Source organism: Takifugu rubripes, unplaced genomic scaffold, assembly GCF_901000725.2.
Source record: "Takifugu rubripes unplaced genomic scaffold, fTakRub1.2, whole genome shotgun sequence".
Lineage (NCBI taxonomy): Eukaryota > Metazoa > Chordata > Actinopteri > Tetraodontiformes > Tetraodontidae > Takifugu > Takifugu rubripes.
In genome coordinates, this window is record NW_021821645.1 from 100,311 (window position 1) to 114,442 (window position 14,132).

A 14,132-nucleotide genomic window follows, 5' to 3' on the forward strand; every position below is an offset into this window, starting at 1 on the left:
TTATACATTTGAGATATGGGTGTGGGGTTACACGAGGGAGGACTCTTTTTTTCGTCACCACAGTGTTGTTCCAAAGACGACAATGGTGAAAAAATTTTGTGATTTTATCATCCATTTCATGCATCTTTTCGATCCATGCTGCAAGAGGTAGAGTCAACACGTTGCTGAAAACCCCACAGTCTGAGTTAAAAAGATCCAAGACAAAATACTGTCTCGGTTTCCCTGACATCTCTTCCATCTGCATCTTGTAGCTAGCACGATAGAACCATCTTCCCGTACCCGAGGTTTTCGTCAACCAAATGCTCACAAATGTTTGTTCTGTGGAAGGTTTCTGTTCTGTGTTGTTTCTTTCTTCACAGCCTTCTTCAGTCACACACACCATTCCCGGTTTGATCAGTTTCAACACACCCCAGTCATTGGAAGACATCGTAGCCGACAACATAGGCCCCTCAGTGGAAGATTCTTCACGCTGATAGAGAATCAACTCCCCCGTCTTGTAACGGAACACATACCCAAAACTCCCTGTTTGACTATAAGGCTCCAAAGACCATTCTTGCTGCAAAGGCTCAGAAGGTGACGCCTGAGAACGCTGTACAAACACCGTGGATTTTTCAACTACTTTTCCACACAATTCTCTTATAACGGTCACAGCCGTCTCACCAATCACGGATGTAGAACTACTCATGTTGCCCACAGATGGATATGCCAGGACTATGGCAAAACTGATTTGTAACTGTTTTGTAACTCCCGCCCTTCCTTATTAAAAACAGGTGGGCAAGGGAGAATGGCGGGAGGCGGGAGGCGGGAGGGAGAAAGGGAGGTGGAGGGGGGGGGGGGGGGGGGAACAGATGTGGGCGGGTTCAGGGAAAGGTCAACCTGTCACTTTGACAAGAAGTGGTCCATTTCTTCTCTCTGAACCTCCCAGCAGCTTTCTCTCCACCATCTTTTTACGCTGAAGGGTTTTGATCATTTCAGGTCAGATGTTCTTGGACTGAGGTTAAAAATGTTTGTTCTTGTGCTCGGAGCGAACCGACGATCCTCTAAAGTCAGGCATCCTAAAGGTGGATGTTTTCTGAGGCCTGGAGGCTTTAAAGTGGCGCTTTTACCCACTTGTCCTCGTTCTGTTGGAAACTTGATCCAAAAACCTTTTCTGGAGCTTCATGTTCTGGTTTTGTGAAGGAATGAAATGGTTTCATCAGCGCTGCCGGGGGCTGAGCAGGCTTCATAAATCTGAAGCTCTGAGATCCTTTAAAGATCTCCTGGAATCAGCAGAGGGGGGTTTGATCAAAAACTGTAAGAATCAGTCAAGCTATCAAATCTTGACTCAGTCCAAGCGTGAACCAGTCCATCCAGAGCTGATTATGGCTCAGCCAGGAGGAAAGCACGGCCTGGGGGGGTTCATATGGAGCAGGCACACTCTGGCTCTATTGCTACTGAAAACAGCCCTTCAGCACAGCAGCCTGGAATACAGTTCTGGAGAACACCTGTTCCCAACAGAACCTGTTTAAAACGGGACCAGTAAAGATGCCCGGCGTGACCACGACCACGGGGAGAGGGGGGGGGGAGAGACAGGCGGTAACGCCGCTGCCCACCGATTCACCTGGAAACAACAAAAACCCCAGCAGCTTGGACCCAATATGGCAGCGTGTTCCTCAAAAACGCGTGTTCCTCAAACTCCCCACAGCTTCATTGCTAAACAGGATTTGGGTTTTTTTGTCCGTGCTAAATGGAAAGTGTTTGTCCTTTGGTGGTCCAACAGGACCACGACTTGGATGGATGATTTGATGTTATTGAGAATAAAAACAGCTGAAAATGGAAGCGGAGATGTTTCAGAGCACCAAACATCTTCTCTTTGATAATGCCCAAAGCTGGATTCGAACTCTCCCTCTGGGGTCTTCAGGAGGTTTCAATCACGTTGTCTGTTACAGCAGAATAGCTGTAACGGAAAACCAGCCAACCTGATTGAAACCTCCTGAAGACCCCAGAGGGAGAGTTCGAATCCAGCTTTGGGCATTATCAAAGAGAAGATATGTTTGAAAAATTCACGATCATAAAAATGTTTAAAGAGCATAGCAGTGTCTGTGAGGTTTATGAGCCACAAATGCTGCTCTTTTTAGGAGCACAGCCATCTATTAAACTGTAGTTTGTGTCATAGCATAGTTTTATTGACAAATTCTAAATTGCAAGTAGCAGATATGAACAGGGAAATGCTACGTTATCTGCTTATTCTGTTACAAATAATCTGATGAGATAGGTGTGGAGTTAATTCAGTTGGGGATACACAGATGGAATATTAGTGTTATTAGTATGATACTTGAGTTCTTTAGATATTGTTTTCAATTCAGGAATCTGCCGCCTTGAGTTGGATTTTTTTGAAGACAGAAATGTTGACAATAGTGTGGACCAAAGTGGGAAATTCAATTTTATTTAAACACAAGCACACTCATAAAACATTAAATCTCAAACTATGTACAGGAGTTAAATATTAAATGTAAAACAATGTACAATAGTGCAACATTAAATCTCAGTGCAACATTAAATCTCAGTGCAACATTAAATCTCAAAGTGTGTACAATAGTGCAACATTACATTTCATAACTACGTACAGTCGTGCAACATGCATTCCTGGCATGTAGTTCATTTTGTCCTTTCCTCCATCCATCTTCGTCTCTCTGCCTCAAAGAAAGGAGTGGCCCCAAACTCTTTCCAGGTCCTCTCTCGGGCCACCCCCTTGTCCCGATATAGAGAATAGACTTTGGATGGGCAGTAAATGTGTTTACCTGCCGCTCCAGGGAACCCTGTATGTATCTGTGGGCTGTTTGGTCCCTGTTTTAGAGTCAAATGGCAGAACCTGCAGAGGCGATCAGGTGGCTGGGAGCCGGGTCTCTGTCTCTGAGCTTTTTCCTCCACATGCTTTTTGGTGGCCTCCAGCTCCCTCTGGAAAAACTCTGACGCGGCAAATTGTTCAAAGGGCATTCTGGGGTCAGAGAGTCCCTCAGCAGCATCAGTCTGATGCACCTTCCTTGAGCAGTAGAAGTAGCGAACAGGACCCTGCTGATAGAAAAAGTGGATGGAAGATCCATCCGTCCCATACCGAGACTTGGGCTGTCCACAGGCGAGACAGGTTTTCGTCTGTCTCATCTTCTGCTCTGGTCGCTGCTGCTGCTGCTGCTGCTCCATCTCTAGAATGCCCTGCACAATTTTTTCAATGGAATCCTGCGTCAGAGGCGTGGGCAGGGCGGCTGTGGGAGGAGTGACAACAGCCGTCTCCATGGTGACTACAGGAACGCTGGTTGTTTTGCTCCCCTCTGTCAAGGAGTACCACAGCTGTTGAGTCTCCAGGAGCTTCTCTGGGCTGGTGTTCAGAGAAAGTATAATATTATATAACAGAAAGTGTAATATTTCACACATCAAAAAATTGAGATACACTGACCACAACCTAACTAAATCTATTTATTTTCAATCATTCGAAGGCCTTAATTCCAACATGCCGCTCTGAAAAACAGGATTATCGTTGACCCGCCCACTGATCTTTCAGGATCCTGGTCATCCTCTGCTGGAATCTCCTTTACACGTCCAGCAGCAGAGAGATGGAAGCTGACAGGTGGCGCAGGGGGAAGCGACGGCACAGCAGTCGCTGTTGCCCAGCTGGAGGAAGGTGTTGCCCCAGGAGCATCGTCTGGAGCGGGAGGGGGCACGAGAGCCGAAGGCGGATCCCTCTGCTGCATTTTGTGTTTGTCCCAGTCCAGAGGGAGCGGACGGCAGCCCGGTTCTCTGGACTCCAGCCCAAACCTTTCTCCAGTGTCTCTGTCAGAGAGGCGGAACGCAGGGCACTTGTCTTGTCCCGTCACTGCCATGGAAGCAGAGTTCAACTCCCACATTGAGGCAGGGTCAAAGACAGCAGGGAGGACGGCGCTGGGCTTCTTCATGTCTACCGGTCGCTGAAAGTTCCACCGCACAACGCCGGTCATGGCCTGGGCCCGGAACAGTTCAGGGGAGACCTGCGGACCCGTGACCCACTGGGCCTGCTGGAAATGGTAGCCCTCCTGCTGAGATGTACCACGGACAGGGATCCAGACGGGGACTTTGGCACCTTCGCCCGCTACGTGGTTTAGCTGAAGGGTCCCTCCGTCCCTGTACATTATCCCCTCAGACAGTTCTGGGTCACTGAGGCAACCACGGAGGATGTGAACCCTCTGAACGCGCCACGTCTTCAGCATGGATGGCTTGAAGAGTGGGACATGGTTAGGGTCCGTGGCCAGGTGAAAGTGCTGCAGAACTCTCTCCACTCTCTCCAGCCGCTCGCTGGGTTGTGGAATTTTAGTTCTGCAGTGCTCTCGGACGTGCCGTTTGGTGGGGTTGGCTGGACGGATTCCGCAGAACTCGTAGGCATCACGGAGCCTCTTCAGGTCTTCCTGATCGACCACAGAGAAGGCGGCAGAAAGGAGCTGGCAGAAAAGGCTGAACAGAGGATGGTGCTCAGAGGTGCACTCTCGTCCAAAGCGCCTCATACAGTGAAACCAGTCTGGCTTCACAACGCTGCTGCTGTTGTAATGTGCCCGTGAGGCGCAGGTGTTGGTCAGCGCTCCAGAGGTGGCTCCTGCAACAATGGAAGGGGTGGTCTTCCAGGCATCCCAGCACAGATGTTCACCAGGGACGCAGTCCGGGATCTTAAATGGAGCGCAGCGATCCCTAAATGCGAGGCAGAGACATAGAAATATGAGCTCTAAAGGAAGAATTGAAACATTAAATATAACATTTCTTCAAAGACAATGACTTGCAGAGAGCATTTTTCAGTTTGAATGACGGCAAACAAAGAAGATGGCTGATCTCACCTGTCCATCCAGTGGTAGCCGGCCTTTTCCACCCCAGCGTGGCTGTACCTCTGGGCCATTCCTTGCTACATCGGATGCAGGGACCTTTCTGTCTCAGCCTGAACCATCACCCAGGACACAATGAGCCAGTTCTCATTCATCACTGCGAAACTGGACATGGCTCCAGATGCCAGTGTCACCTTCCTCGCCATCTTCCTCGTGTGGTCCCACCTGAAAACCTGCCCCAACGTGCCCTGGAGGAGCTTGGTCAGAGACGGCTGTTGACGCTTGAACTCATCCAGCAGGCAGTCAGTCAGGTAGAATCCGGACACAGACACCCCACCCCAACCTTCTTGGTCCTCGTATGGCCCGAAAGCACGTGGCCGATCTTCCATCCTCACGTACTGGCCGATGGTTCTCTGTCCGTACGCCCCAGCCTCGGCCTCCCTGACGTTCTGTACAGCGTGCAGATATGCCAGGTGAGCTCGTTCATACTTGAGGTGCATGAGCTCATTCACCTGGTTCGCCATATCGGTCGGTGACTTGCCAGAACGCCGCAGTTCATCCATTACCGACTTGCACGCAGCCTTCTTGTGAGTCAGGAATGCAGGCAAAAGGTTAGTAAAGCGCACGGGCAGCTTCTCCACCCATGGAGGGTTGTCAGCGGACCAGTTCCTGCGACAGGCCTTGCAGCAGAGTCGCGAGGAAAAGATAAAATACTGGCCACGGACGCTGACGATCACTGGAGGTCTGCCCACGCCTGCAGAGACCACCTGAGGACGAGGACAGCTATGGAGGCACGGCAGGATGTCATTGTTCCTCAACCTGACCATGATGTGGCTCTCTGGCTTCCAAATGAAAAATGGATGGAGCTGAAAAAAGTTGGGGGACGGGAGCTCAGCCACCATGTCCAGTAGCTCCGGCTGAGGAGGAAGACGCCAAAGAGAAATTGCGTTCCCAGGGTTATGCACTGGTCGGGACCCAGGCCACAACCCAAGTTGTTGAAGCTCCGTCCTCATCCACAGCTTTTGATGTTGTGAGCAGATCCACTTGCTCATGTCGTGGTCAGGGACAGGCATGGGAACAGGAGCTATGGGAACTAGGATAAAGTAAAGAAGACAGTTGAACAACATAAAGTTATCATTACTGAAGAGACAATTTCAGTGTCCCCGCCCTCACATGATATAAACACACGATACAAGGAAACACACACACGCCTCGGACACTTGGTTTCATTCCAGAGCTGACACGTCAGATTTTTTCCATGTCAGTGACAAAGAATCGTGTCAATTTGAATCACCCCGGGACACTTTATTATTGTTCAACACCCCACGGAATGGGGGAAATTTCCATGGTTTAACATACCACTCTTTTGGTCTTGGGTAGAGTCCGTCAAAGGAGGCACTCTGCCGTCAGAGGTCTGTGCCGTGCAAGAGTCAGGTCCTGAAAACAAGTGCAGACTTGCTATTAAGAAATTACAGTCACTTCACCTGATGACAACATGGAAAGAACAGTCAGCTGTACATTACAGAGACATCAGGTTGTTCATCAGCCCTAAATAAAAGAAAAGGAAACATACCTGAAGTTGAGTGGGGCTCCTCTACCTGTGTGAGACCCTCTGTCTCTGTCACCAGGAAGGCCAGCTGTGGGGGGAGGGGCACAGGTCTCTTCCTCTTCACACCTGGTGAAGCTGGAACAGCTGCAGGTACGGTCATTTTCAAAAATGAAATGACTTTATTTAAGGCAGCTGCAGTTAGCAGAACACTTGATTGGATGAACAGAATTACAATGTTTTTACCATCAACTAGTGATGCCTGTAGCTCAGCGGTATCTCCAGGTGGGGCTTTGGAGCGTGTGGCAGATGGAACTAAAAAGACAACATTAGTTTAGTCAGTTCAGATTCAATGAGTTGTGAAGACGCCGTTATTAGTAGAAATTCAAGCAGCCTTATCGTTACTCCTCCTGCTTTTTAGAATTTTACATCATTAAAATGAAAACAATATAATGGTCTCATTCACACCAATTGAAATGACAATGTTAATCAGCGCTCTCGAGGCCGAGCAGGAGGAGCATTGGGACTCGGTCAACAAACAGGCATTCGCGTGTTCGTACCCGTGCATCCAAACTGTTTTTCAACGAAGCAGCAAAGAGAACAAAAACAAACACTTACCCTCCTCCTCATAGTCAATATCAGTTCATCATTGCACGGATCAATTCATAGTCCTCACCACGGTTATTATCACACCAACATATGAAGAGGAATATTAAAGGAACTCGGCCGGAACATCAAGAACACAAAAATAATAAGATAAGTTTCAGATTTGGAGAGGAATTCTTCATGGAAAGGAACGGAACTCCAGCTCTGAAACCTATTTTTCAGAAACCTGTCTTTGCTCCTGGTGGCACTCTGGGCAGGGCGGCTGCTGCTACTGGCATAGCATCTGCACACAGATGAAAAGAAAAACAACAGAAATCAGATACGGCATGGACTTTGTTTGTCTGACATGAAATAAATGTGGTAACGGTGTATTTACAGCTCTGGACTTGCAGATCAGAGTTATGGATGCTCAGCATCTCCCTTTCCATCTCCACGTCCTCCTCCATGGCTGTGTTAAAGACAAAAATACCGGCTACAGGTTATTAGTAGAAAAGAAAAAAAACCTTTTCCCAAAGTTGAACTTGTCACATGAAGGAATGAGCATACCCAGGGGCTCAGCTGGGGCCTTCATGGGATGCTCAGCAGGTGTGGAAGATGTGGTGGGCTGCTGCCTCTTCAGCAGGTTCTGCTGCAACCTGGACATTCGTGTGCCTGGAACGCAGCGCCTGCCTGTGACAAAATCAGCATAGCCATCACCTCTGCTGTCCCAGAACTCCTTCCACCTGCTCTTGGCTCGGGCACCAAATCCAACCAGCTGGTCGTCTTCAGATGAGGCAGTCACTCCATCCCCTCTTCCGGCCTCATAAGTGAGGAGAGCCTGGATTTCTTGGAAACTGAGGGCATAACTCACAAATGACTGGAGGCTGTCCTTACTGTGGCTGTCAGCCATACAGAGACCTGCTGCCTCCTCGCTCTGCACGTTCTTGATCAGATACACGGTGGATCCTACGTCTTTCTGCAAAAGCCATCTGAATGACTTCCCTTTATATTTACCAAACTGCAGGACATAGTCTCCCAGCACCTCCATCTTATCTGAGGGATCCCCCCCTCTTTGCCGGATGACGGCCAAAGCGTTCTGCCGTACGAGGTCCTCCCTCATGGCCGCAGACTTGTCCTGAGGAGTGGAACTCACCCGTTTGGCTTCATCAGATGGCTCCTGGAGGAGAAACCCAAGAGGCCCCTTGCGGAACACGACCCGAAGTTTCCCAGGGAAAAAGGCGAATTGCTTCTGCATGTTGAGCTGACATAAAGGAAAAATGTCTATTAATTTTCTCATTTTTATTAGACACTGATAAAACAGTTCCACCCATTTTTCAAATCACACCTGATAAATGTGATCAAAGGAATCTTAGGCCAGTAAAAGATAAAGTGTGGTACCATGTGTAAAGCTCTGTGTGTGTGTGTGTGTGTGTGTGTGTGTGTGTGTGTCTGTGTCTGTGTCTGTGTTTGTGAGTGTGCGCACACATGCAATTATCATGTAGGTGTGAAAGTGTAAGATCAAGGTTGTTGGGGTGTCGATTCAGGAGTTCAGAAGGTCAGTACCTGGTGTGGCTAGTGAGGAAAAGACTGGAAAGTGATGGTGTGTGTGTGTGTGTGTAGGTGTGTGTTTGTGTGTGTGTGTGTCTGTGTGTGTGTCTGTGTGTGTGTGTGAGAGAACATGTTGGGAGGGGGGGCAGGAGGACAGTATCCCCTCTAATAATAATTATAGTAATAATAATAATAATACCGAGATTTCAGTGCCACGACAAGTAAATCGGTTACTTGAATATAAAATATGAACAAGTTCATTCATCACTGTCGTGTCATTTAATTTATGAAAAACTAGCTTGAGAAGATATGAGTATATTGTAGCATGACAAATACAGTACATTATAATTTAGGGCCAATTATAACACGTTCCTTGCTAATTTAGGACAAAATTGACCACAGCCTATGCACAATTACGAAAAGTTTCCTCATTAATTTAGTAGGAAATCAAGCCCAAACTTACCTTCAGCGAAGTTTACCAAAGAATGAACCAAGAATGGCCGATCCTCCGGAGAGGAGCCGCTCTTCATAGAAACGGCAGAACAGCGCCACGGGATGATAGCGGCCGGAAATATATTGCGTCCGTAGTGGTTTAGCACTACCATTGAAAATGAATGGGAAACGGTTTAGGGCCGTTTAGCTCCCGGCCATGTGTGTGTGTGTGTGTGTGTGTGTGTGTGTGTGTGTGTGTGTGTGTGTGTGTGTGTGTGTGTGTGTGTGCGTGCGTGTTTGTGTTAGGGTTAGGGTTAGGGTTCCCAGATAACGTAGCATTTCCCTGTTCATATCTGCTACTTGCAATTTAGAATTTGTCAATAAAACTATGCTATGACACAAACTACAGTTTAATAGATGGCTGTGCTCCTAAAAAGAGCAGCATTTGTGGCTCATAAACCTCACAGACACTGCTATGCACTTTAAACCTTTTTATGATCGTGAATTTTTCAATCAAATATCTTCTCTTTGATAATGCCCAAAGCTGGATTCGAACTCTCCCTCTGGGGTCTTCAGGAGGTTTCAATCAGGTTGTCTGTTACAGCAATTGTCAACTGGCCCGCACCGGCCCGGGATCGATTCCCGGCCATGGCACATTGCTTTTAAGTTGATTTCATTTATCGGAGTTGAATCTTGTTTGATTGTTTTGAAGGCGTTTCACCTCTCATCCAAGAGCCGTTCGAGGCAGATTTGATGATATGACGCTCATAGGCTCTATAGCCTTTTCTTTTTGGGGGGAATGGATTGGAGGCTGCTCCAACATTGAGGTTTGGACTGTGACAAAGCAAAATGGACAACCTCCACCAGAATAAGTGTTTCAAGAAAATAAGTTTGAGTGTATTAACTTCAAAAGGCCATTTTCTTGCACCTGCTATCACTTACGGCCATACCACCCTGAGAACGCCCGATCTCATCTGATCTCGGAAGCTAAGCAGGGTCGGGCCTGGTTAGTACTTGGATGGGAGACCGCCTGGGAATACCAGGTACCATACAAATAAAAATACGCATATGAAGAGAATAGACACTCCAACTCTCTCTGTCGCCACCTGGCAGTCATTTAAAGTTATTGGGTTTCAACTGAGTTGGAGACCTTGTATAACTATTATGATTATCAGGAATACTATGATTACAGCTAGCACCGAGGCTAGCATACTACAGCCCCAGCCAATCCTCTGGATTTTTCTGTATTGGCTTCTGTCTATATTTACCTGCTGCCGTCCTCGTAGAGTTTGTGAAACCAGTACACTGTTCCTGAACAGCAATAGATCATAACCTGTTGAAGTAGCCCCCCTAAGTGAGTCGGCGGTTCTGAAACCTTCACTGACTTTCGGGTCTACCCAGACTCTATTCGTCTAAGTCCACCCTATTATCAGACTTTGCATCACCTTCCCGGTCGGAGTTTCCAACAGAAATGACCTTCTTGCAATGAGTGAGGTGTACCCAGGTTGATCTTTCAGCTATTTTAGCAGCAGTAGGTGTAGACAAAAGAACTTGGTCAGGTCCTTCCCACTCAGGTGAATACCAGTGTTTCTTTTTTACGCTCCTCACTAGGACCCAGTCGCCTGGCTCCACCGTTCTGTTGGGAGACAGAGGCTGTCTCAGTTTCATGACCTTGCTTTTGTTTTTCTAACATTCTTCTCATGTAATCAGCTAGATTAGACTCATCATTTGTCTCCCAGTAGTTTGTGAACTGAGGAAGCCTGTACGGTCTTCCAAATAAGACCTCATAAGGAGTTAGGCCTGCGGTGCTTGTAATGTTTATATAGAGCTTAGCCAAATCAACACATTGTCCACGGTCTCCCCGTCTCTTCCATGCATCTCTTCAGTCTGTTTTTAATAGTGCCATTAGTTCTTTCAACTAATCCTGCGCTCTGAGGATGATAGGAGCAACGGTGTTTTAAATCAATATGAAACATAACACTGATCTTTTTAACAACTTGATTTACAAAATGAGTACCATTATCACAGTAATTTTTTTCTGGGATCCCATATCTGGGTATGATATCTTTGCAGAGTGCTTTAGCAACTGTTAGCGCATCTGGGTTTTTTGTTGGAAATAGTTCTATCCATTTTGAAAATGCATCTATTATGACTAGACGGTATTTTTTCCCTTCACTTTTATTTAATTCTATGAAGTCCATATGTATAGTTTGGAATGGATATTGGGGAGCAGGAAATTTTCCTCTTCTTGGTCTCAGATTTCCTTGTGAATTGTGTCTTGCACATGTCAGACATGTTCTACAATTTTAAAAAAAATTAGAATTACCGTATTGGCCCGAATATGAGACGACCCCCTCTTTTTCAAGACTCAAGTTTGAAAAAAGACTTTTTGAACACCAAATTTAATTTTTATACAGAAAATAATTACAGTACACCTGAAACAAATGATTATAACAATATAACAATTTTTTCTCCCGCTATGAGCGGCCCACTACAGACGGGGCTCCCGCTGTGAGCGGTCCACTACAGACGGAGCTCCCGCTGTGAGCGGCCGACTACAGACGGGGCTCCCGCTGTGAGCGGCCCACTACAGACGGGGCTCCCGCTAGGAGCGGCCCACCACAGACGGGGCTCCCGCTGTGAGCGGCCCACTACAGACGGGGCTCCCGCTGTGAGCGGCCCACGACAGACGGGGCTCCGGCTGTGAGCGGCCCACTACAGACGGGGCTCCCGCTGTGAGCGGCCCACTACAGACGGGGCTCCCGCTGTGAGCGGCCGACTACAGACGGGGCTCCCGCTGTGAGCGGCCCACTACAGACGGGGCTCCCGCTGTGAGCGGCCCACTACAGACGGGCATGCATGTAAGCTATCGTAGCGCTATGTTTTACCATGCCCGCGCCCTATAATCCGGAGCGCCTGATGTATGTGTTAAATACAGAAACAGCACCCGTAACTGAGGCTGCACCTTTTAATACGGTGCGCCCTTTGGTCGCGAACATACGGTATATAGAACATAGGGCACGTTTGTGCGTGATATCACTCCGCGTCTGCGCAACAACAACCTCCTATCTTTAGTATTGCTGCGCCAACTGGTGGTCTTTTGGGTTGAGGATAACGGTGATCTATATGTAGCTATATGTAGCTATAGCGTCATTGGCCTCCACTCCAGCCACTCCTGGTAGTTCCTCAAAAACACTGAGTTTCTAGTGGATGCACAATCTGTGGAAGCCAACATAGAAACTTCTGAAGAGCCAAAGTTCTTGCAACAAAAATATAGTCCCCAATTAGCTTGTTTTGTTATCACACGACCCCGTCCCCATTATCTTAAGAGAATATAAAAGAATGAGTGGAGACAGAAGAGAGAATGAGACGTTTTTGGCGCGTGTCGCTCTTGATTTTGTGTTTATTTTTGCAGTAAACTTAAAGGAGGCCTTTTCCCTTTATGTTTGATTCCATTTAAGCTGATATTCCATTCTTGACATCAAATTTACAGTATTCATGGGAGATTTATTTGGTCATTTTGCTTCTTTTTATTTCCTATTTCCCACATTTATTCATAGTTTTTATTAGATTGCAATAAATCCTATAACATTGAACAGACTGACTAAAGTCAAATGACCTGTGGTTCCCACCGATAGCCGTCATTCTGATGGGTTTTTGCTGGCTGCAGCTGAAATATTCCAATGCTCCATGTCACAGAGACAGTAAATACTAAACCCTAAACATTCTGAAGGCATGATGTAAAATAGTAACGTATAATACAGACATTTGAAGAGACAATTAAGAGAATGTTTCCATGCTTCTAAGAGTGGCCGAGGAGCCATTTAGAACTTTATAAAGATGCATTGTGTGATACCAGGAACTAATTTAACTTCAAGGGGAAGCTGCTTCTGCTTTGTTGACCATCGACTGATCTCCTGAAAGTCCACCAGCGCTTTTCAAAAACTGAATTCTTCATCTATGGACGGAGTAGACGGCAGATGTTTCCACAGATGCTCTTCACCAGTGGTCAGTGAGTGATGCAGCAGATGAGCGGGAGTTGACTGGCTTCTACCAGAAATGTCTCAATGTCTCCAGCCCATAGTGTGGATTCTCTAGACCAGTGTTTTTCAACCTTTTTTGAGCCAAGGCACATTTTTTTCATTGAAAAAATCTCGCGGCACACCACCAGCAGAAAAAAAGCTTATTTTAACACTGAAGAATTATGTTATATTATAGTGTCTTGAATAGGAATCAAGTAAACAAAACGAAAAAGGTACTTTATAATCTTTCCATTTTTTACTCACTCAGTGTGAAACCTGGGCCTGTTTGGATGAACACAGAGCTGATATCCTGGCAGGAATCGATGAAAGACACACACGAAGCTCTTCCTCCACAGCTCTCAGTCTTTCTCTGTTTTTAGTTTTTACAGCAGTAAAAAAGCTTGAAAAGCTCACCTCACACAGATATGTTGTGGAAAATGGGAGCAGTGTTAAAGTTAAAGTTCCTCTCGCAGCTCATACACACGGGCCAGCACCTTGCCGCACGACAAACAAAATACGAATAAAATACTCAAATACGAACAAAATACTCAACATTTTTATTTTGAAGTGAAGGGTGTTTCGTTTGGAGATGTCGTTTAAGCTTACTTGGGACCATAGCACTGTTGGAGAGCTTTTCACCACATACCAAACACAATAAAGTCGGCGCCGTTGCATTGCCTCGAGCCAGAAACTTTGCTCGACGTCACCGTCTTTGCTTTCTTTTGACCTCCACTCATACTGGGGCCTTCATCTGGGTCTGGATTTTGTCCAGGGTCCAGTTCAGAGCCAGAATTTTTTCTCTTTAAAAACGTATCCATCACTCTCACCGCTGTCCCGCTATCCACAACGCCACCGTAAACGTCACCTGCCACGGCGTCGATGCGTCACTAATTCGCCTGTCTCCAAGCACAATGCAATTAACAATTAGCTACCTACCTACCACCACCTACTGGTATGGAAGAATACTACATGGTTACTCTGCAAGGCGCGAGACCGCACAGGCACAAAAATTTGATAATATCTCACGGCACACTGGTTGAAAAAGACTGCTCTAGGAGATCAGACAGCAGCTTCATTTTTGAATCCAGCAGCTGGTTCTCACTCAGGTCCAGTTCTCTGAGATGGGAGGGATTGGACCTCAGCGCCGAGGCCACAGAGTCAACGCTGATCTTTGATAAG

The 14,132-nt window shown here is 46.9% G+C and overlaps 1 protein-coding gene and 1 non-coding gene across 10 annotated transcripts; one reads left to right on the forward strand and one right to left on the reverse strand.

The window, feature by feature from the left end:
- Positions 1–3,344: 3,344 nt before the first annotated feature.
- Positions 3,345–7,255, reverse strand: LOC115248631 (uncharacterized). Of its 9 annotated transcripts, XM_029832391.1 has the most exons (6): positions 6,985–7,255; positions 6,613–6,681; positions 6,394–6,513; positions 6,180–6,257; positions 4,836–5,913; positions 3,345–4,692 (listed from the first exon to the last, which is right to left on the reverse strand). In XM_029832391.1, exons 5-6 carry the CDS (start codon positions 4,892–4,894, stop codon positions 3,477–3,479), a joined length of 1,275 nt encoding a protein of 424 aa, XP_029688251.1. In that variant the 5' UTR covers positions 4,895–5,913; positions 6,180–6,257; positions 6,394–6,513; positions 6,613–6,681; positions 6,985–7,255; the 3' UTR covers positions 3,345–3,476. The 9 variants fall into 9 exon arrangements, 8 of the variants coding, with proteins under 8 accessions (XP_029688251.1, XP_029688255.1, XP_029688250.1 ...); XM_029832395.1 differs by lacking the exon at positions 6,985–7,255 and having other exon boundaries at positions 6,183–6,257; positions 6,613–6,978; XM_029832390.1 differs by lacking the exon at positions 6,985–7,255 and having other exon boundaries at positions 6,613–6,978.
- A 2,612-nt stretch (positions 7,256–9,867) lies between these two features.
- Positions 9,868–9,986, forward strand: LOC115248651 (5S ribosomal RNA). Its single transcript, XR_003887440.1, has one exon. It is a non-coding gene; the product is annotated as a 5S ribosomal RNA (ribosomal RNA).
- Positions 9,987–14,132: the final 4,146 nt, after the last annotated feature.